The sequence below is a fragment of the Lipophrys pholis genome, assembly GCF_963383615.2.
Source record: "Lipophrys pholis genome assembly, chromosome: 17".
Taxonomy (NCBI): Eukaryota; Metazoa; Chordata; class Actinopteri; order Blenniiformes; family Blenniidae; genus Lipophrys; species Lipophrys pholis.
In genome coordinates this window covers 4,860,818-4,882,962 of record NC_137643.1, presented here as the reverse complement: position 1 = coordinate 4,882,962, position 22,145 = coordinate 4,860,818, and the positions used below count along the sequence as shown (strand labels likewise).

The following is a 22,145-nucleotide window of genomic DNA, read 5'->3' as shown; positions in this document are numbered from 1 at the left end:
ACTGCCCTTGAATGACCGAGGAACCACATGGACTGCTGGATTCATCATCAACAGGCATTATAGAGCGATAGGCAGTAAAAGATGAAAGCAGTGGATAAAGAGCTTAAGTAACGGCATCATTAGACACACTTGATTGATGTTATTCTTTGTTTATAGCCGGAACAATGACTTCATAAAGATTGTTTGCCCTTATAAGATTGACAACCGTTGCACCCACCTTGTAAATCAGACTTTCAAGTGAAGGAAAAGCACAAAATCACAGTTAGGATGTTAGTATTATGTAGACAAATAGGTTTGAGATTTGTCGACAATATAAAAACTCTTGTACTCACATGTCTGTGTTTTTCTGCCAGGTGTCTTATCATCCGAGCTTCAGCAAGTTTGACATGAAGAGATTTTGATGTTAAAAACCGAATATGTGAGTTAATTTGCCCGAATAGGCACACTCTAAGTAAACGTATGGACATCTCATGAATTATTTACTACAATTCAAAACCCCTCTTTACATCCCCATTTAATTAAATAAGAGACACACTTTTATATCTTCATAAACTGTTTCTGATTTTGTCACAACTTGCGGCTTCACTTGACAATATATTTTTTGCTTTGTACTTCCTTTGGCATTGATGTGGTCCCATTCGAACTTCTGTATTTGTATCTTGTTAGAAATCATTCAATTCCTGCAGGTTTTTATGGAAATCTCCTTTTCAATAAGATTTATTGTGCTGATCCGTATCTTTCTCTTCTCTCTTGGACCAGCGAGCCAGACAGTGTCACATGGTGCGACACCTGCATCATAATTATCCTCACACTGAGAAACCAAACCCTAATTTTATGTCATATAAACGATGTAAACTCTAATAGCCCCTTTATACAACACGGGTGCTTACAATGGACTTTCCGTCTGTGTACACAAGGCATTATAAATAAATTGTAACTATAGAGTGCCATGTTGGAAATTATAACCTACAGTCTGAGTTGTGCTCATGCTTCTTGCCATTGTGGTCAGCGGGGTGGATGGAGACGCAGCTAGTGATCAAGGAACAACTGGAGTTTAAGTTATGGTTTCCATTTTGGAATGAGTTTTATATTTAACTTTTTTTTCACTGAATTCACATGCTTCTAAAATCTTTTTAATAAAAAATACTCACCACTCCCACTCCAAACAACATGCCATCTCAATTCAATCCTGAAAACAGTGGAAAACTCAAATAGTGAGACAGAGACTATCACACAGATTAATTTGTGCATTAATGGAGAGGAGTGTGTGTGTCATGATCGTGTGTGTTAATCTGGGGTCAATGTCTCACGTCTGTCTTGCTTTTCTGTGTCTTACAATGTGGTTGTTGTGTAAAGGTGAGAGGTGAGGGGTCAACGTGTCAGCTGGAGTGTGTGTCTGGTATTTGGCACAACAGTACCAGAAAACCAAAGTGTGCGCGTGCACACACACACATACACACACACACACACACACCGTGAGAGAAAAAAGCATAGATTAAAGGTAAAAGTAAAGGAGAGAAGACGGAAAATGCTTTTTTCTGACATGAAAATAATCTATAAGTCTGCAGCTACATCGTGCTCAGAGAGCTCTCCATGAGGCCTTGCATGTGTCTATGTGTGCACAGCAAATCCATTACTATTAATTTGGGATTACTTTACCAAATTATCCCTCGACCCGGTGCATGTTGAGATAAAGAACTCCAGAGAATCAAGAGATATACAAAATGAAATTATTGCTGGAACATACCAATCATTCGGGCTTTTCATGCCCGCCCCAAATAAATACCTCATTCCTATCATTTATTAAATATAGGGTCATTTAGGAGCTCACGTTGGCTTTCAAAGGTACAATTAACCAAACTTTCATTACCAGTAATACAGTTTATGGTATTATCTGCACGAAGAGTATATCATTTGTGAGTCCAGGTGCTTTATTCTCAGATACACATTGACATACAGACTCTGTTTAATAGTTGGTCATTCAGTAAGTTTGAGCACTGTTTATCTTAGCACTGGAAACGTGTATGTTTGTGTAGAATGTGTACATGTAAACACGCGTGCGCGCGTGTGTGTGTGTGTGTGTGTGTGTGTGTGTGTGTGTGTGTGTGTGTGTGTGTGTGTGTGTGTGTGTGTGTGTGTGTGTGTGTGTGTGTGTGTGTGTGTGTGTGTATTTCTTTTCAACAGGCTTTGACTGTGCCCTGTCACTGTGCCCTCCGTCAACAAGTTAATTAAATCTTTCTCAGCTCCATCTAGTGGCCACTATTTGACACTGCAGGAGCCTGAACACTGAGGACAGTGCAGCTCTGGCAGCAGCCCTCATCTTCACAGTGTGTCTGCCACCCTGGTTATCACATGTGTTTTCAGTCAGGTTGTAATAAGCTGGCGGTCTAAATGTTTGGTCAGTTGTGGTTTTGCAGTGGATTTGAGTAAAACAGTGACAGGATTGTTTTGCGTTTGGGGCACCTGTTAAAAGAACTACATCTATCCCATAATACAGGGTAATTTTACACACGCTAAACTCCTACCAGTATACCATTAGTCTGGATAACTTCAAACTATGTAAGGTCATTGAAATGTTTAAGCATGGAAATTAGCTTTGAATTAACCTGACATGTAAAAAGTTAAATATATTATTTTGTATTTTATGACTGCTCTCAAGGCAGATTCATTTAACTCCTTGTGCTATTGAAAATGATTCATAAACACAGTCTATAGAGTTTGACAATGAAACAGTAAGTTTATAAACCTTTTAGAAATATTTAAAGGGGGCAAGTTGTTTTCTTCATCTGTAAGTCACATGATTGATTTTACAGTGTCACTCTCACACATTCTCATTGCTGTGGTTTTTACAATGAACTTGAGTTGATGCAGTTGTCAGTAGAGATAAATGTACACTACACAGTAATCTTTACCTACAGCACTGGTTCTGTGACTACTCTCTTGTGCCCAGGAGCTCTGGTTCCTGTCTTAACGACGGCGGCTTAATTGGCCCCCATTTACATCAAAAGGCTGCTGCCATCTGTGAGCGCTTATGTTAAGAAGTAAAGAGGAAGGAGAAACTGAGTAAAGAAAGAGAGTGTGTGTCTGTCGGCTGACTGTTTTCGTAGCTTGTCTAGTTTCATATTTACCACTTCTGAAGTGTATCGGTGCACTTTTCTTTGCCTGGACTGTGTGTGTGTGTGTGTGTGTGTGTGTGTGTGTGTGTGTGTGTGTGTGTGTGTGTGTGTGTTTTTGTGGCCCCGTGTGTTTTTTCTGTGGGTGTGTTTTTGTCGTGATTGTGGTCCTCCAGGCAGGAAAGGCCCCGGCTGCAGATGTGAGCTGGGCAGCGGGCAGCGAACAGAGCAGCACATTGTACTGGGTGTACTGGGGGAGCTCAGGCTGCAATCTGATCCAGTATCCTGCCATCGCATAACCGTGCTGTCTACTGTCACTGACTCACCCCCCCCCCCCCCCCCCCCCCCCCTCGAAAACACACACACCGACCCTCCACCTTGGCCTAACCCTGCTCCTTCCAGCTTTATCCTTCTCCATCTCATTCTACACATTCCAGTGCAGATCTGAAAAACGGAACCTTTTCAAAATGTTTATTAATATCAAATGATAACAAATGGAATTCTAATCTATTCAGCATATTGATGTCTCGTTAAAAACACCATGAATCTTAATATCCTCTTTATATTCAATTTAAACCTTATGTCTCCTCTGATCTGTCTTCTGTCCCATTAATCTCCCTTCATTTCATTTTTGCCCTAAAACAGTTGTTTTAAGTAGACGTCCATCCGGGATGCCTAATGCAGCATCACGTATTCATCCACTCAATCTCTCCTGCCTTCCCTTCCTCTCTCCATCACTTCCACTTATTCCCCTCCTCTTCCTCTCTGTCTCCGATGTAGAGTGACGTTAATGGGCTGTGGTCTAGACACCCAGAAGCAATATGAACGCACCATTTGCTCTCTGAATAAATATTTCCATCTGTGGCTCCGCCGGACAACCTGCAAACTCAGACACACTGGGTGTCACCTAAACATTTTCACATGACCGATGACGGGATCAGAATATTTTTGTGATTAAGATCAAGGAAACAATATGAATGACTGATAAACTACATTAGGGTGTTTTTTTTATAATGCAGCACTAAAGCTTTATAGCAGCCATACTGCATTAGGTTTGGTTTATGGCTTTAAAAGAAAAATACCACCAACAGGTTCAGGTTATATATTTATACACAATAGTCATTTATGATGTAAATCTGTGACGTAATTTACATCATAAATTTGTTTAGTGTCTCTTGTTGTGTTTTTGCTTTCTTTGTGATACTGTGGCTTTGCAAATAGTTTTTTGGTTCATTTCTGGTTTTATAAAAAAAAAAACTCCAAGAAGTAAGACAACTGAGTCATCGGGTTTTGCTGTTAGCATGCTTAGTTGTGCTTTTCATAAATGCTCTTTTTAAAGTACACGAAAACTACAGTTTATTAATGTGGTTGTAAAAGTTGAAAAACTTCTGATATTACAAGCTCCATCAAGGAAGGCGTTTCCTCTAATCTTTTCATCAGTGCAGTAGTTTTTAACCAAAGCGACGCATCACCGACGCTGCCCATTTATTATGAGACGCACCGCAGCAGGGCTGGCTGTAAATAAGTTTAATTGGCTGTTAACAGCTAAGTTGGCTCACTGGTGCACCTCAGACACTGAAAGGTCAGCCAAGGCAGAGGGAGGATAACAAAGTTCAGGAAAATGTGACAATAGGGCCTATTTTAACTTCAAAGCATTTTGATGCTCAGACTCCACAATGATTGTAAAGAGTTTCCATGCATTTTTATTTAAAAAAAAAAAAAAAAACTTCTGCAGAAACCATACCAGGCACATTTATTACCCCGCAGCATAAATGGATGTGGAAGAAAATACTTGTTTCACCAGAAACGAACCCGGTGGAAATAAGTGCTGGCATGAATCTACAAACAGTAGTTTGAAGTAATTCTTCATGCTTTTTCTTTTTTTTTAAATCTTAGTATTGTGTTTTTAAACATACTACATCAGGTATTTATTGAGTAATATTTTTTTTTTTAAATATTTTTTTTTTATTGTTTTATTTATATTTTGGGTTTTTATGGGTATTTACCTGGAAGTGTGAGGAAGGTCTCTTCAGAATTTAATTATTATTATTATTATTATTATTATTATTATTATTATTATTATTATTATTATTATTATTATTACAACAACAATATTGTTGTTGTTCTTCTTCCTTTTACTCATTTGTTTAAGGAATTAAATGCCACAGAGATATAGAATCAAGTCTTTATTATTATCGGTGCTCATATTTGTTGCCACACGCTGACCTCCCGGTGTGTAAGGGAGTCTTTTCATACCCAGGCACCTAAACAAACACTGAGTAACGCGAACAACTACAGTGCAGACTGAAGGAGGGGAAAACAGATTTGTTGGCCTCAGAGTGTGAAAGTGGAGGCGGGAGGCAGGATGCGTGCGTGCATTTCTGTATCTGGAATGAGTGAGTAAATGTAAATATTTGCATGTCAGGTGAAATTGAGATGAGAGTTTGACGGACTGCTCCATCCACGGCCGGTGTTGTCTGCTGCTGGATCAGTGAGTGTAAAATAGAAAGCTTTGGTTCCAACTGGGCTTTACTGTACGTGCCCCAAAAACATACCTTGAGCTGTTGCCCACTTGCTCCAACACAGTGGTGCCTTTCTTAAGTTGTGGCCAAGATGCACAGTGGAAGTCGTTGTGGGCATGTTCTGCACCTGATCCTGTGTTACAACAGCGTTAAAACATTCCTGTGACTTTAAGTTATTCCTCTTGCAATGCAGCTGTGGATATTAGCTTTGGTCAACACATTGACTGCCAAGTTAAACACTGAGTCTTTAATTTCTATTGTTTGAAAGCATCATCAACCATGTTAGAGATGAACATGTGTAATAAGGTGATTTAGGGTTTGATTGGACACTGAAGCTTCAGCTTCTCTACTTTCTGAATTGTGTTATATTCTAATGCAATGTGTGCTGAAAATGTGAATAAACGCCACCTGTTGCTTGTCTTCCTCTGTTTTTCATTAGACCCAGTGGATGTGTTGCGGGCCCTGCAGGTTCCCTCTCTCCCCGAGGGTGTGAAGAAAGTGCCTGGCTTCTGCACATCCCGTCGTTCCAGTAGTCCTGATCATGCTTACCGCATCACCAAGAAGGCCCAGATCTCTGCCCCCACCAAGCAGCTCTTCTCAGGTCGGCACTTTCTTTCAGTACTTTATAGTAACTATTCTCCAAGTTGCTTTATAATTGTTTATTTATCTGTGCTGTAAACATAGAATTTTATTTTTAAAAAAAAAATTTTTTTGTAGTCAAAGAGTTAATCCTGTGATTCAAATGCTGGATGACTGGTTAGAGAAACTTTGTTTGGAAAAAAAAACAACTTTGTTTACCTAGCATTTGGAAACAAGGTTGGCAAAATGAAAAGTTTGAACAAAACAAGGTTATTTAGTCAGAATGTAAGAAAGTCTGAACACAAAGTCTTATATAAAGCTTCTAATCGATGTTTACAAAATGCTTCCAAGCTGCTTCAGGGAACTTTCTATTGTTACGCTGTGAAACAGAAATATCACATTACACATCATGGAGTTGTCTTTTGTGATTTTCTGAAAGAGACAACTCAAACAGACACTTCTGGGGTTTCAGTTAAATTATTACAGCGGCAGTTCACAGTCATCTCAAGGAACTAAACATTCTATTACCAATAACTTTACATAAATCAGTAAATAGTTTTTTTTCCATGAGCTGCACTGATGTACAGTGGTCAGCACTCTCCACATGGCTTCTTGGTTTCTAAAGGTGCAGAGTGGCGAATGTATGACAATGGAATCTGATGGTTAAGGAACATTAATATACAACTAAATAGTTTTGTTTGTAAAATACATAATTGGTGAAAGGTTAAACAACAACCACTATCAAACTGTGTCTATTGTAGAAGCATATTTACACGCAGTGAAAGGTTAATGTTTGCTAAGAGCGTTGTTAGTGATGATTATATTTCTGTTGAAGCAATATGAATATTTGAATAGAAACTTTTGAAAACTAAAAGACAACAAAAGTCTGTATTTCTAAAAATGCACAGTAGTAATCATGAGAACAGTGGATGCTGTCTGTGCTAACGCTTACTGAAATAAGATGGATGTAAGTTTATATTCAACTTAAAATGAACTCATTAGCACCTGAAGGCTTTTTACTTTCATTAAAAAAAACTAAAATCAGTGACATACGGTGATACAGGACTTTAAAGGACTTTACACGGAATTTCTTTCTTTCAAACATCTGAAGCTTTATCCATATCTTTATACATACAGTATTTGTTTTTTAATTGTTAAAATGAGAAAGCAAACTTTTGAGTGGCATCCCTCAAGTTGAACCAATGCCAGTTGAGTGTTAAATGTATTTAATATATAGGTTGAACGCCAGTGTGAAACCTATAATTACCATTTCACGTCACAATTTAGGCTCCTATGCGTTTCCATCTCAGCTCTCTGCAGTTAAATGAATCTGTTGTGGCCGCTGTGAAATGGTGCCTGCATATAAAGTATAATTACAACTGCAGAGCAGGAGCTAAGTTAAACTGTGGAACAGCCACAAAGACATTAACTTCAGAAAACAGTCTGACACCCGGGGGTGAGGAAAGAAAACAGAAACCAGCACTTATGTGGTCACAAAGAAATTCTCTAAAGTCACAGCTGATTTTTTTTTGGACTCATTTTCTGAGGTTTGTGCACCTTACTGCACCTGTTATTATGTGTTCACGTGTATCATCTGTTCCAGCCAGTCTTGGGGCTTTTTTCTGGTATTTTCTAGTCCTAACAAATCTCCTAATCTAATCTCTCTAAGCTCATTAGATCATCCACTGCACACATTTACTGCTAAACATAACTGAGCTAATATTCTCCTTTTTGGTTTTTTAAATTGTCTTTCGTTCCACCTCTTTATCCGCAGGTCGTTTCCCGGAGAACTTCTCCATCATGGCTCTGGTTAAGGCCCAGGCTGGTCTCCAGGCCTTCCTCCTCTCCATCTACAGCGAGCAGGGCATCCAGCAGCTGGGCATTGAGCTGGGGCGTTCACCGGTGTTTCTGTATGAGGACCATAATGGCAAGCCGGCCCCGGAGGACTACCCACTCTTCAGAGGCGTCAACCTGGCTGATGGCAAGTCAGTAACCAGCAGCAGCCAGTTTGTGACTGGTCGAGATGACACGGTTGGGGTCGATGTGGGTGTGAGGGGTTGAAAACTGTATTTTTTGTTGTTGTTGGTTTTGGTAATTACACAACCTTCTGACCCTGGGGTTGACTTGACAGCTGTTTATCTGGGGTTGTAGTCACATTACACATTTATTTGCGTGTGGTTGCTCCTCCCTGTCTCCAGGTGGCATCGCATTGCTTTCTCTGTTTCCAAGAAAAACGTGACTCTGCTGCTGGACTGCAAAAAGAAGATGACCCGTCCTCTGGCCCGTGGCAACGGCGCAGAGGTCGATACCAATGGCATCACAGTGTTTGGAGCCCGCCTGCTTGACGAAGAGGTTTTCCAGGTGACGCTCATGAAAAGCATTTTGATGGATCCATGAATTAAGTTACAACGGTTTGTTGGAGCAAGATGCTATATAAGCTGGATGTTTACATTCCTGAAAGAAACAGATTTATGAACTAATGACAGAAAGACGTATCATAAAAAATAAATAAAACCATGGTAATGTGAGGTTGTTTATGCATCACATGGAATGTGGCCATCCTGGTTCTTTTTTTTAATATAGAAATAAAATAAACATTGGATCACAGTGAAATCTGTGGCATCAGGTACTTCAGTGTTACATTATAATGATGAGTTACTGCATAATGTTTTATTCCCAATACAGACTCAGGCTGCATGAAGTTAGTTAAACATGACTTGTCCAACAAAATCGTCGTGTGATTGCTATTTGACTTAGTTTAGGGTTTTGCATGATTGAAATGTTGATAAATTCCAAGTATATTGTGCAGCCATCATACAGACCGTGATAACTTTGTCCGTTGGTGTTGTGGTCTGCAACACATAGCTGTAGCTCTTTTGGCTTGGCTATACAATATTTACTTTTTTTTTTTTTTTTTTAATTAAACCAAAATGTTCTTTTGTGTTTTCTCTGCAGGGAGACATCCAGCAACTGCTGATTGCCTCTAACGCTCAGGCTGCCTATGACTTCTGTGAACACTACAGCCCTGACTGTGACTCCCCTCTGCCCAAGACCCAGGCTCAGGACCCCAACACATACGTGAGTAACACCAGCACAACAGGGGTTTAGACGCATCTTCCTGGGTCGATATTTAGGTGACAAACCTTCCAACAGACTTGTTTTTTAATCTTCCTTTTAAACTCAATACACATCTTTACACAAATCCTACAACACCTGCAAAACTACTGAGCGTTATCAATCACTGAGTAAAAAGCCTCAAGCTGTCCCTGTTAATCTGTGCTTATACCTTATTAATATGTTTGTAGGCTCACCTGTAGCTCCAATAAATAACACCCAAACACAATCTTTGGACTTTGTTTTCTCTTTTGGTGCTTTATCAAAAAGACTTTTTTTAATTATTATTATTATTTGTTTGATGAAATGGCAATACTAGCATTATAGTCATTATAGCCCATGGATCAGCACCACCACTGATTCCTTTCCTCTCCCCTTTCCTTTTGTATATGGATGTGAAAACCCACTCACTGCATTTCAATTCAGTCTATGACAATATGATTTACATTAGACAAACTATCATGGAAAGTTTCATCATCCAACGTTAAAATAATCGCTACTCTAAATGCACCGTTCCTGTGAACAATGAAGTCCTCAGATTTGTTTAGGTTTTGTGTTTGTGCCATCAAAGTGCTGCTCTCCTTTTCTGTCTTCCTTGCGCATCCTCGTCATCAGCAACAGTTTGTATCCATCCACTTTCCTTCTACCCTCCGCAGCCCGAGGTATTAAACAGTCATGTTCTAGTCACAAGAACTGGCACGAGTTTATTATTTTAATCTGTTTAAGTGTGACAGCAGTGGGTTATTTGTCACTGATCTCTGCACGATTGTGATGGAATACAGAAAGGTAGGAGAAAGAGGATGATACAAGCAAACGTCAGCGTCTTTCTCCATTTTCTTAAATGGATTGAAAGAAAAAAAAAGACTTTGTCATTATTTGAAACAGGCGAAGAGAAATTCTGATTGGTTTTGGAGAGACTTAAAACAATTTGGCATGAAGATGGCTTAAGGTGGAGCCTCTTTGCTTCCTGAGACTGGTGCTTCAAATTCTGTGTTGTGGGCTTCGCAAGTTCTCCTTCATTTATCTGATATTCGGATCAGTCCCCTCACTTCAGTTACATTATAAAGATACAATGGCAAAAAAAACTACTTTCATCCGCATTCATCCATCCAAAGTACTTTGTTTTAAAAGCCTGCATGTCTTATCTTAAATCAGTGTGATATAGCAGTCACTGTACAGAGCTCAAACACTTTGTATCCCAAACACTGTCATGTTGATGCTGTTGAGATGACTGCTTTCTGAATGAATGTAAACCTCTGTGGTTTTATTCATCGTCTCCGACTATTGCTTTATATTTTGGATCATTTTTCATTCATCAAGGTTGCCAGCATATGCACATTTTAAAAATCAACACCTCCTAACCAGCAAACTTTGATGAATGGAAAATGAAAGCTTTGCAGTGACTCAACATCCTCTTTGCTTTGTTTCACATTCATTTTCTCTCTCCTGTCATTCTGCTTTATTTCTTCTTCCTTATCTTTATTTGATCCTTTGTGGTCTCTGTGACCCTCCTTCACCCCATGGGGAGCCACTCTCTCCTCTTCATGCATTCCTCTCGCTTTACTCCACCTTTTCCCCCACTGGCAACTCTTTCTTTCCTCCATCTTTCAATCTTTCCTCCCCCCCATCTTTCTCTCAGTACTTTGATGAGGAGCAGGATGACCGTGAATACCCCTATTATTATGAAGAGACAACAGGCATTCCCTCCTTCTCTGCGTTCACCTCTCCCCAACCTGGGGCCCCCAAGCAACAGGTAAAGAGGGAGCAAGAGAGAGGGCGAACACACACAGGGTTTGTGGAGGGGGAGGATGAGAGAGAGAGAGGAAGAGAGAGGTAGCAGTAACTTTATTTCTCACTGTCATTTGAGTTTCCATCACAAATTTCTCAATAAGATGAACTAATCTGAGACGTCACTAGCGGCACCACAGATTCCTCTCTCACTCCTCATCACTCCAAACCTCCCTTCTTTTATTTAAATCCCACTTGTTCTTCAATACAGATGGACCCCTCACACATGTATCTCATTAAACCCGCTTCCATCGCACAGGATTTCCGTTGCTCCTTGTGAATTTTTTTGTACTTACAGTGATTTACTCTCTGTTCTACATGTATGTGTGTTGACGTGTGGCCAAGTAGGGGCACTGGGACAGTGTGGGTGCAGCTGTGTTGTCTTACACACAGACAGTCACAAGTGTTTCTTCTCTACTTCCTCTCCCTGAAAGAGTCGGGACAAGATCCACAAGTCGCTGTCAGTTTCTAAAATGTAAAATCTGAAATTGTGTAATATTTCCTAATTTATCTTTTGCGCCCTCAAAGGAAATTCAGATTTTTGTAAGCCACATTATGACCAGTTCTTTATAAATGTATTGGTTTCTTTTATGGATTTATTTTGTGGATCGATAAATATCAACACAAAACATTGCACGATGATTGGTTAAATAGTCTTCTTTATTTATTCCACTTGGTTATTCTTAGAAACACAGTAGCTCTTGAATCAATAATCATTAAGCAGCATAATTATTTCATTTATGGAAAACGTTATTCTTCAGTGTGACAGCTGATCACAGAATAGTTACAGTCTAATTGAGGATTCTGTTTGACTGCTGTTCCTTTAAATTTCTCTTTATTTTCCTTTTACATGCATGATGAGTTCTGAATTATCTTGGTGGATGTCACCGCATGCACTCACTGTACTTCAGCACCATTTGTTTATAGTTTTCTTAATGTCATTATCAATGTTTTTCATCTTTGAAAATATATTCCTGTATGTACATGTTACCTTTTAATTTATACATTACTTACAAGTATGCTACAGTCTGTCTTCTTAAATCAGTTTGTCTTTTGTAGTGCATATCTGAGGAGTGTAGATTCCCCTTGGTGGACTGTTTTTCCTTCACTCTGTATTATTTTGGTGAACCTTTTTTAGTCTTATATACATAACTTTAAATTTGCATGTACTTTTATAGGCATGGGTGGAAAGAATTTTTAATGTACACTACATTTTTAATTTGCGGTTTTACTAATTTGCATTTGCATGCAAGCCTGGCGTCAATGCTGCTTCTTTTGCATGGCTGAACTGCTGCATCCCCTCTCTGTCTTACAGTCAAACCGCTTAGTGCTTCATAATGCAGGAGGTCAATGATGTGTATGTTTTATGCACGTGTGTGTGTGTGTGTGTGTGTGTGTGTGTGTGTGTGTGTGTGTGTGTGTGTGTGTGTGTGTGTGTGTGTGTGTGTGTGTGTGTGTGTGTGTGTGTGTGTGTGTGTGTGTGTGTGTGTGTGTGTGTGTGTGTGTGTGTGTGTGTACAGCAGCCAGCTTTACCTTAGCAGTCACACCCTCAGTGCCTCTGCTAAACCACAGCCCAAGATCGTTTTAGCACAAAGATGCTGCTTTGTCATTTGAGTTTGGGAATGGCATTACTGGAGAGACCAGCAAAAAACATCTTTAAATAACTCTCTGAAAGACATAAGATTATTGAAATGATTTAGCTGAATTCAGTGTTGATTTTCTTGGAGTTTTGGAAGTTTTTGTATTTGTCAAATCTGTACTCTGAATCATCTGCTGTATCCAGTAATGCCTGTACAGTCTCAGTAAATCATCCAAGCCTTAGCCATCTTTATGTCAATGTTTCTTAAAAATCCACTCTTGTCTTTCTCTCTCTTCTGTCCATCCCTTGTTTGTGTTTTTCATCCCCCACCCAACCCCTCCATGTATCTATGTCATCTTCCAATCCTTCTCTGTGTTCTCTTTTTCCAACATGCACTTTTACATAATAAACAACATCTCAACAAATAATCAACGACTGATAATAGAAGAAGGAAATCAGTGGAAAAGCAGCGCCAACCAAATCCCCTCTTGTCAAACCAAAACCTACTCTGGCCAAAGCAGCCAAGAATGGATCATACAAAGTTGTCAAGCCACCAATGCCCACCAAAGCTCCCAAGACGTCAGCGGTCAAACCCTCCAAAGCTAAACCCACAGCATTACAGAGTCTTTTATCTAAAATCAAACCAACAGCAGCAGCCAAAGCTAAGACCACAGCTGCCCCAGCTAAGAATGTCAACGGTAAACCAGCTGTTGAGAAGAAAGCTAACGGTGCAGCTAAAGCCAACGGCAATGGCAATGGCAATGGCAATGGCAATGGCAATGGCAATGGCAATGGCAATGGAAAAGCCAATGGCAAAGCTGCAGCTGAGGCGAAACCTACAGCTCAGGCTAAAGTGAATGGCAATGGCAAGGTTGTCGCAGAAAAGAAAGTCAGTGGGAATGGAAATTCTAAGTCATCTGCAGAAAAGAAGGTCAATGGAAATGGGAAAGCCACTGTTGTCTCTAAGACTAATGGAAATGGTAAAACTACAGTGGAGAAGAAAGTCAATGGAAATGGCAAAACTACCATTGAGGTGAAAGAAGTTAAAGTCAAAGTTGTGGGCAAAGCTGAGAATAAGGTCAATGGTGAGGCTAAGGCAAATGGCAACAACAAAGTTACCACTGTGATAGAAAAGAAAATTGTTATTAACGGTGCTGCAAGTCAGGCAAAAACTGAAACCACTACAAAAACGAAGACTGAGAAAGTCGTGAAAGTCGAGAAGACTGTCGTCAGTGCAGCTAAATCAGCTGCCAAAGTAGAAGCTACCAAGGCGCCTAAACCAACAAAAGCGTCAAAACCAGAACCGACAAAAATGGCGAAAGCCGTGACCACCAAAGCTTCCGCAGGCAAAACGCAACAGAAAGCAGAGGCCAAAGAGGTGACCAAAGTTAAAACTGTGATCACCAAAGTTCCTCTGGTCAAATCAACGGCGACCAGTGTCGTGAAGACTGTGGTCAAAAAGCTTTCCATCCCGACGAAAGTAGCCCCAACTTCTGCCCCTGTTCGGCCAACTCCACCCAGACCTACGAAGTTCAAGGTGCTGGTGGACAATAATGTGAAATCCCTGCACAAACCTTTCCCACCATTCGGCAAGACCGCGCTGAGTGGAACCTCAGTCACCACGAAGAAAGTTACCAACGGTTATCAACAGGTACAACAGGAGGGCTCATTTTTGGGTCGTAAAGTCCAGCGTCGTATGTCCCATCTTTCACATCTCGACCAGCTCGTTCCATCACCCAGGATTTCCAGCAAAACTTCTCTGAAAATTGATTTTCTTTATTTTTTGTTTTACATATTTCCAAGTCTACTTCGCGAATCATTTCAGACGTCATGAGTAGACTTGTAAAGTTTGATGCAAATCCTTGATGGTGAACGATCCGGTCTTCAGTATGGAAGCGGGTTCATACCGAGCTGGTCGCCTTCTCTTCCGTTCCTATATCATATCATATCGTCTTCACACCCGTGCAATCTTCTCCTTGTGATATGATACAGTGGTGCGCATTGAAGCATGGCTAAATGTACAGTTTCATTTTCTTCATTTCACTTCATGCTCCTCACTTCGATCTCAGGACCTGAACACACTCCAGTACTCGGTTTCTTTCCTTCCGGGGAGTCCTTTAACGGACCAGTCAAGAGAATGAGTTTGCTATGGCACAGAACCTGGGAAAACACAAATACTGTCACATTTTACACGTGTGCTACACAACAATCCTCCTCTATCACTCTGTTCAGTCTTTCTCTTTGTTTTGAGTACCTGTGTTTTCTCTCTGACGTCTGTCTCCCAGTCTCATATTTTTGTATCAAATATGAACACAGCAGTTTCACAGAAACCACAACAAAGTTTTAAACAAACTTCTGTTTTATTATGCAATCTACTTCGAGATAGAAATATGTGGGGTTTCTTTTCATTTAAAATATGGGTTGAGTGTTGCATTGAATTAACCAAAGTCATGTTCTGTGAGGCTGCTGGTTAAGGTTGTGTCTCTGTTTACTAGTCTCTGGTAAAACTAAACATCCCAAAGCATCATGTTATGATGTTTCTGAGGGATGGTTACAGGTCCTGCTTGCAGTATGGGCAGACTTCACCCTTTCATGAATCTTGGCTTTAAGGACTTCAAAAAGCAAAAATGGTTCAACGATAAACTTGAAAAGAAATCTCAGCAAAGTAGTCTCAGTGACTTGCTAAATCTTGCATCTCGCAAAATTTACTGTCACTGACTACCTGAAATTTCTTTTCAAAAATTCTATAAAAATGTGAGTTGCCACGGTAAAATAAATGAAATCATCTTTGCTTCTGGCAACCACAATTTTACTTCTTTTAACTCATCATCACCCAGAAGCAGACTTTGAACTAACCTTGCTCTTCCAATCAAATCTGCTTACTTCCTCCCGAACCCCCCCTCTTCCTGTCAACTTGACCCATTAGGATGTAGACACTGAATATTCTGAAGCTGGCCACACCCCTACAGAGACTGATTATTACTATGAGGAGACGGTCCCACTGCCAGAGGGTGAGGTGATTGGACACGAAGAGGTCCCTGTACAGGTAAAAAGAAAATGACACATTGGTCAGTTGCACCCACTATGTAGTCAAAGCAGCCGAATAAGAGAAATAAACGACAAATAGTACAGTAACCATGTGGTGGTGAGCCCAGCAGTTGTAGTTTAAACAAGTAACAGGAGCTCCGTATCTCTTCACTCTCCTCTAACCACATATGACTGTTTCATTGGCACCGATGCCACATGGCAAGACATGAGAGAAATCCTCTTTCTAAAATTAATGCACCACATTCATCTGCTTGTATATGCAAACATTATTATGTGGCTCCCCTTTATCCCGGGCGACAAGATTCCTGTTTTTGTTCTCATCTCAGGACACCTGGTCGGTCCGCCGGAGGTCTTGACACACGAGCAAAAATCTTGTCAAAAGGGATCCACATACTGATATTTGATATGCAGTTTTAACAGCGAAGGGGGATGAATATTATGCATTCTTGTTTGAGAGAAGGAGAAACTAACTGAACTAGAGAAGACAGTAGTTTTCGTGGGTTTCTCAACAACCCTGAACTGACAGAATTTGAGAAGATTTCTCACAGTTCTGATCTTTTTCTCACAGTTCACTTGTCCATATTATTCTAACTATTTCACTTATATTTAGCCAACTTCATTTTGTCATGTTTATTCTGTCAATGTTTTTTTTCCTGTTTGGGAGATTAATTTTCCATAGTGGTCAAATATAATATTGAGCTATCTATACATATTTTCATTTGTTTGTTTTGACAGTATTTCAGATGTATTAGTTCCTTACTGTTTTTCATATGAGATAACTTTGCAGTTTATTCATATGGATTATTATTTGTGCCTAAAACATGTGTGGTAAGTAAAAAAAAAAGAAAATAACTAGTAGTGTTTGCTTTGCTTAGTGCAGCACGTAACAGCAGCGTGTTTTCATAAAGAGTTTCATGTCAGTTCTGTGTGTTCAGGAACGAAGCAAACACATTAAAAATATCTAGATACTGAACTTTTCGTTCAGTCTTACCTACTCTAAATTATTTGGAGAAATGATCTAGTTACACGTCGTCACACACAAGCTGACTATGATTTGCTTTATTAGAAAACACCACAGATGATTAACAGACGTTTGAGGATCACAGGAAAAAAAAAACGCTTATCGTTTAAAGAATCAAGAAGATTGTAAATGGCAGAGTTAAAACGGTCAGATATTTGTTTTCTGTCCCAATTTACAAAAGGTAAGACTTATTTATTTCTATTTGCCCCCCTTTGCCAACTTCTTCTTATTTCATTGTATTTTTTCTCTTGATTTATACCTTCCCATCCTGCACACCCCTCATCCTCTTCTGACTCCCCGCTCCTCTTCTTGCATCTTTTATTCCCCTTTGCTGGATTCGTTCTCTTGCGCCCTTCCATCTGTCCCATTGCAATTCTGCTGACGCAGCCTGAGGTGGAACCAGTGCTGGTGGGAGAAGAGGTAGATGCCACCAAGGCAGGCGGTGCGGGCGAGGAGGTCTTCACTGAGGAGTATGTGACTGGGGACGTGGGCCTTAAGGAATACGACTATTCCTACAGGGACTACAATGATCCGTTACCGGAGACTGGAGAGCTCGATGCCAATATGGGCCCCGCCCTGTCCGCTGTGACAGACGAGGGAGGCGTAAGTCATTTTGCTTCCAAGGCAAAACAAAATAAATCAAAGGGTGAAAAGATCCGTTTCAACCACTCTGGATATTAATTCATGCCGGATTGTTTTCAATGACTTCTCAAGTGACTGCTTGGAGTTTGCCCCCCGTTAAAAACCAATAAGAAGAGACGTCTATTTCTTATGGTCCCGTTTGAAGGTTCCGACTTCACATTTATACAGTACCTATGACGGCTGATGCGTGTAATAATAATTGCAAAGTGAAAGACCTAAAACCTTTAAACATCTTCTCAGTGAAAAAAGCAACAGAAAAACTTAACCTGAGCCGAACTCTCTAAACTAGACATAAACCTGGACATGTGAACCAAACCTGGACTCTGATGTCCAGGATTTAAACTGGAGCTGAACATTAGACATAAATTAGTTTGTGTACACGTTTGACACCAGATTTAACTACCTCCTTTAACCCACCATGTCATAACATAGTACTCATCATTTTGTTTTATTAGCCTTTATTTCGTTTTCAATTAATTTTTCATTTTCTTTTTGAAAGAACGATGATTTGAGTGCAAACTCAACCAGTCACAGAGAAACCTGCACTTGAATGCATTCCGAGACCTTGTCTCAATACCAGAGGTTGAAATGGATTTTATTTTATGCAGCGCATAGTGAGCCAGTCAAGAGCCCCAAAAGATGTAAAAACCTGTTTGGGATCCCGGAACTGGCACATAAACTGCATAAAGAGGCATTTCAAAGTGCAACACTAACCATGTGTTGCATCCTTTGCCCTGAAAGCCATTAGTTTAAAGGTATGGCTTTATTTAGTGGTGCTAAGCCCAAATTATATTTTGTCGTACAAGTAATGGACCAGCAGTTTGGAGAACCTCTGAATCGATGGTATTTGAATGAAAGCTTTTGCCTTTATCACAAGCAAAGCAGGTTTTCATTTTGTGACTATGTTGTAAACGCTGCTAAAACAATCTTTCTTATGACGTGGCAGACGTATGTTTACATGAATACATGCATTCAAAACAGCCAAATACTTCCAGTGAGAATGCTTAGGGTTTTTTTTGTTGTTATTGCTTTTCACATGTGTTACCCCTATACTGACTAGGCTGTGTTGTTGGTTACATGTGTGTTTTCCTCAGGCTGCCATTAGAGGCCAGAAAGGAGAGAAAGGTGAACCAGCAGTCCTGGAGCCTGTGAGTTTCTTATTTTTATTTTTAGACTGGCTGAAGGACCGTTTGTCTCTCAAGGGACATCTCAACATTTTCATTGTTAAGATTTCGACATCTTTGAGAAGGATTAAAGTCTTTTAATCAAGAAAAGCAGAATAATTACCATGTTTGGTTGTAATTACATTTTGTTACCGGTATATCACAATTGTATTAGTAGAGTTATATTTTCTCATGCATACCTGCACGTTGTCACTTTTTCAGTTTTTTGGCATTGATGCATATTAATTTAAGCTTTGACCTTTACAGGGTATGCTGATTGAAGGACCTCCAGGACCCGAAGGACCTGCTGTAAGTTCATTATCATGGTGGTCTTGTTTGATTTGTTTCTGCAAAGTAACTATATTTAATTGTACAGCAACAGAAACTCAATATGATTTCACACAGATAATGAGAATTTTCTGAGTGACAGGAAGTGGATGTGAAAATGTCAGAACTGATGTGATCAAACCTTTTGGTGTTTAAGATCGCTCAAGCTTCAAATCAGCAGTTTTATAGATTTTGTTTCGACAAAGCGGTCAGGTTTTGATTTGTTTATGCAGCACTGTAATCACGATGCCTCTGAATAATAACTCTTCTCAACCCTCAGGGGCCATCTGGACCCGCTGGTCCGTCTGGACCTCCTGGTTCTGTCGGTGATCCTGGAGAGAGGGTAAGGTGTTATTTTTGTTTTTGCTTGGTGTAGACACATTACTCCTGAACGTGTCGGCGTTTCCAATCATGAAACATGATTGGTTCATTTGTAAAAGGGGCCTTTCCTCACACCGTTGGCTCCCTGTCTCCACTCTGCAGGGTCCTCCTGGTAAGGCCGGTTTGGCTGGCGCTGATGGAGTCCCCGGACCTCCTGGAACCTCAGTCATGCTGCCCGTAAGTCACCTGGTTCAATATTTCTCTGGTTTCCAAGTGAGTGTATTATGTCTGATTCATCAAATTAAATGTGAATACCTTCAGAGTAGAAACTATTAGCTTTTATTCAATGGTGACGCCATCATGTTGACTTGTTTGTCATTGTTTGCTTCATTTTCCCTTTCTCCCCGTAGTTCCGCTTTGGTCAGAGTGGAGGAGACAAAGGTCCTGCTGTTTCCGCACAGGAAGCCCAGGCAGCCGCCATCTTGTCACAGGCCAGGGTCAGTTTTTTTTTTCTAGTTTTACTACTTTTCTGTTTAGTTGTGACTGTTTTTGAAGGTTCAAATAAGATGCATCTGTACACTTTGGAGGACTTTTTGTCAAGTATTGTAAAGTTATCTTTTTTGAAATTATAAAATGCACCCAAGTTACACGCAAACCGAAAAAAATATTTGTCAGCCTATGATTTTACGTCGATATTAATATAAATAGTTACTTTGACTTCAACCTAACCCAATCTTTAACCTTACATTGTCAATACAAGCTCACAAAACAAAGTTTACACAGAAGAAATGAAAGCTGCTGACATCACAAAGGAAACAGTGACAGCCAGTTCACAATGATTTAATATGAGAATTACGTAGTTTACAAGTATATTCTTCTTTTCTGCCTAATCACCATGATGAGCGACAGCGTGTCTCCATCCCTGTTTACATTGAGGTGTTGTTGTGTGTAGATGGCGCTGAAAGGACCTTCTGGACCAATGGGATTCACCGGACGCCCCGGACCCATGGTATGTTACTCTAATGTGAACTCTTACCTTAACGTGTTGTATTTGTCATTGCTGCTGTTGTTTACTTACTTTGTAGTTTAATTAATCTGATGATTATTTTGTTATTTAGGGGAATCCAGGAAGTTCTGGTTTGAAAGGAGAGTCTGGAGACCCTGGTCCTCAGGTAAAACATGTTCTCAAATCAATAGATTATTATCATGTAAAATAATCCAAGGAACTTTCTTTTACGGGACTGTATTATATTGCTGTGGAACTCAATCAGCTCATATTTACAAGCTTCCATTCACAAAAACATGTTTGTCTCTTTTTTTCCAGGGTCCCAGGGGACCTCACGGTCTGATGGGACCGCCAGGAAAATCAGGAAGACGAGTGAGTACAAGCGTTCATCTTTTTTCTTTTTTTAAATTAATTGTATGTTTGCTGCGATGTTTGTCGCCCCAAAATGTTTATATTGAAATAGCCCTTCAATCATGTTGTTGAATGTGTGTTTGTGTTGCGTCAATCCAACCCATATTGCTGCTCTGCTGCTCTTCCAGGGTCGCGCTGGAGCTGACGGTGGCCGGGGAATGCCAGGAGAGCCTGGAACAAAGGTAACCTCAGCATAGTGTCAGTATGTGACCTCATTTTTTTTGTTATCTAACAGGTCACCCATCTAATGGTGACCTGTTAGATATGTTACATGCTCTCACTTACAAGCTGTATGCAAGTCACATGTTTGAACTCAGTTTAACTGCAGCGGCTCTTCTTGTGATGCTTCACCAACCACAATGATGTAGTAATAATAATGATAATAATAAGCCAACTCACGTGTTTCTACGCCTCCATCAGGGTGATCGTGGTTTTGATGGACTTCCCGGTTTACCTGGGGACAAAGGACACAGGGTGAGTCAAAATAGATGAGTTTTATTATCAGGAAATAGTGAGAATTACCTTGAATATCTGTGAGTTGCTGGCAGGTGACACACAGAACTCTTCTGATCCTTCACTTGTTCTATCGTTTATCTTGTCAGGGTGACACTGGGCCAATGGGACCATCAGGAAGCCAAGGAGAGGATGGAGAGAGGGTACGTAGATGAAATATTATTTTAAAAAAAAACACGTTGCGATTGGTCACTATATGGCTGTTTGTCAACAGAATCTCACCGTGACAAATTGCTTCTCTGTGCTTGTAGGGAGACGACGGAGACGTTGGACCCAGGGGTCTCCCAGGTGAACCAGTGAGTGTTTCCATAAAAGCCTGGTGGATTTTATGTTTTTACCTATATGTACATTTATCATTTCTCTTACCACTATATATCTTCTATATAACTTCCTGAAACACATCTCCATGCATCCATTATCTTAGACTCTTCCCTTGTGAATTTTCACAGGACAGCATTTGATTTTGATCACTGTAGTTTTGTGTAGATCAGTGACGGAAAGGTTCAAACAAGCTAAATGCATTTTATCTGTAAAAGTTATTGCTTGCAAGGAAGTGTGGGAGGTCTGAGTGGCTGCTGTAAAAATGTAATGCTCTGACTGTTTATTCTTTGACCGGTTTATTTTATTTTATTGTGTTTTTCTCATTGCCTCTTGCCACCTGCTTCATTGTCATTCATGTCATCTCGTGTCATTTGTACATTAGAATTAAAAATTGCTTATTCTGGACCTGTCTGTGTGTCTGTAGGGACCTCGTGGTTTGCTCGGACCCAAAGGTCCTCCTGGAATCTCTGGACCTCCTGTGAGTACAAACTATTTGAAACATCACATTGTTGTGTCCGTCCCTGACCGCTGAACACCCACAACACCTCCCTAAAAACAGCCCCGTGCTCGATTTAAACACGGGAATACCCACTAATCCAAAAATGAACGTGTTATGTTCTTACAATCTTCAAAACAATTTGTAGCTCTCCAATATCAACCAGGCTTTGGGTGGTTAA

General features: G+C 40.1%; 1 protein-coding gene across 4 annotated transcripts in view; it reads left to right on the top strand.

The window, feature by feature from the left end:
- Positions 1 to 22,145, top strand: part of col11a2 (collagen, type XI, alpha 2) — a 42,957-nt gene that overhangs the window by 5,661 nt on the left and 15,151 nt on the right. Inside the window, exons 3-22 of one of the 4 annotated variants that reach the window (XM_080484452.1) lie at positions 6,075 to 6,236; positions 7,989 to 8,199; positions 8,413 to 8,575; positions 9,170 to 9,292; positions 13,141 to 14,346; positions 15,622 to 15,741; positions 17,152 to 17,367; positions 18,501 to 18,554; positions 18,837 to 18,878; positions 19,177 to 19,239; positions 19,380 to 19,454; positions 19,628 to 19,714; positions 20,170 to 20,226; positions 20,336 to 20,389; positions 20,542 to 20,595; positions 20,763 to 20,816; positions 21,055 to 21,108; positions 21,237 to 21,290; positions 21,399 to 21,443; positions 21,893 to 21,946. In XM_080484452.1, coding sequence (XP_080340578.1) covers positions 6,075 to 6,236; positions 7,989 to 8,199; positions 8,413 to 8,575; positions 9,170 to 9,292; positions 13,141 to 14,346; positions 15,622 to 15,741; positions 17,152 to 17,367; positions 18,501 to 18,554; positions 18,837 to 18,878; positions 19,177 to 19,239; positions 19,380 to 19,454; positions 19,628 to 19,714; positions 20,170 to 20,226; positions 20,336 to 20,389; positions 20,542 to 20,595; positions 20,763 to 20,816; positions 21,055 to 21,108; positions 21,237 to 21,290; positions 21,399 to 21,443; positions 21,893 to 21,946 — 2,948 coding nt within the window. The remainder of the gene's footprint in view (positions 1 to 6,074; positions 6,237 to 7,988; positions 8,200 to 8,412; positions 8,576 to 9,169; positions 9,293 to 13,140; positions 14,347 to 15,621; positions 15,742 to 17,151; positions 17,368 to 18,500; positions 18,555 to 18,836; positions 18,879 to 19,176; positions 19,240 to 19,379; positions 19,455 to 19,627; positions 19,715 to 20,169; positions 20,227 to 20,335; positions 20,390 to 20,541; positions 20,596 to 20,762; positions 20,817 to 21,054; positions 21,109 to 21,236; positions 21,291 to 21,398; positions 21,444 to 21,892; positions 21,947 to 22,145) is intronic. The other 3 variants (XM_080484454.1, XM_080484453.1, XM_080484455.1) reach the window with 3 other exon arrangements.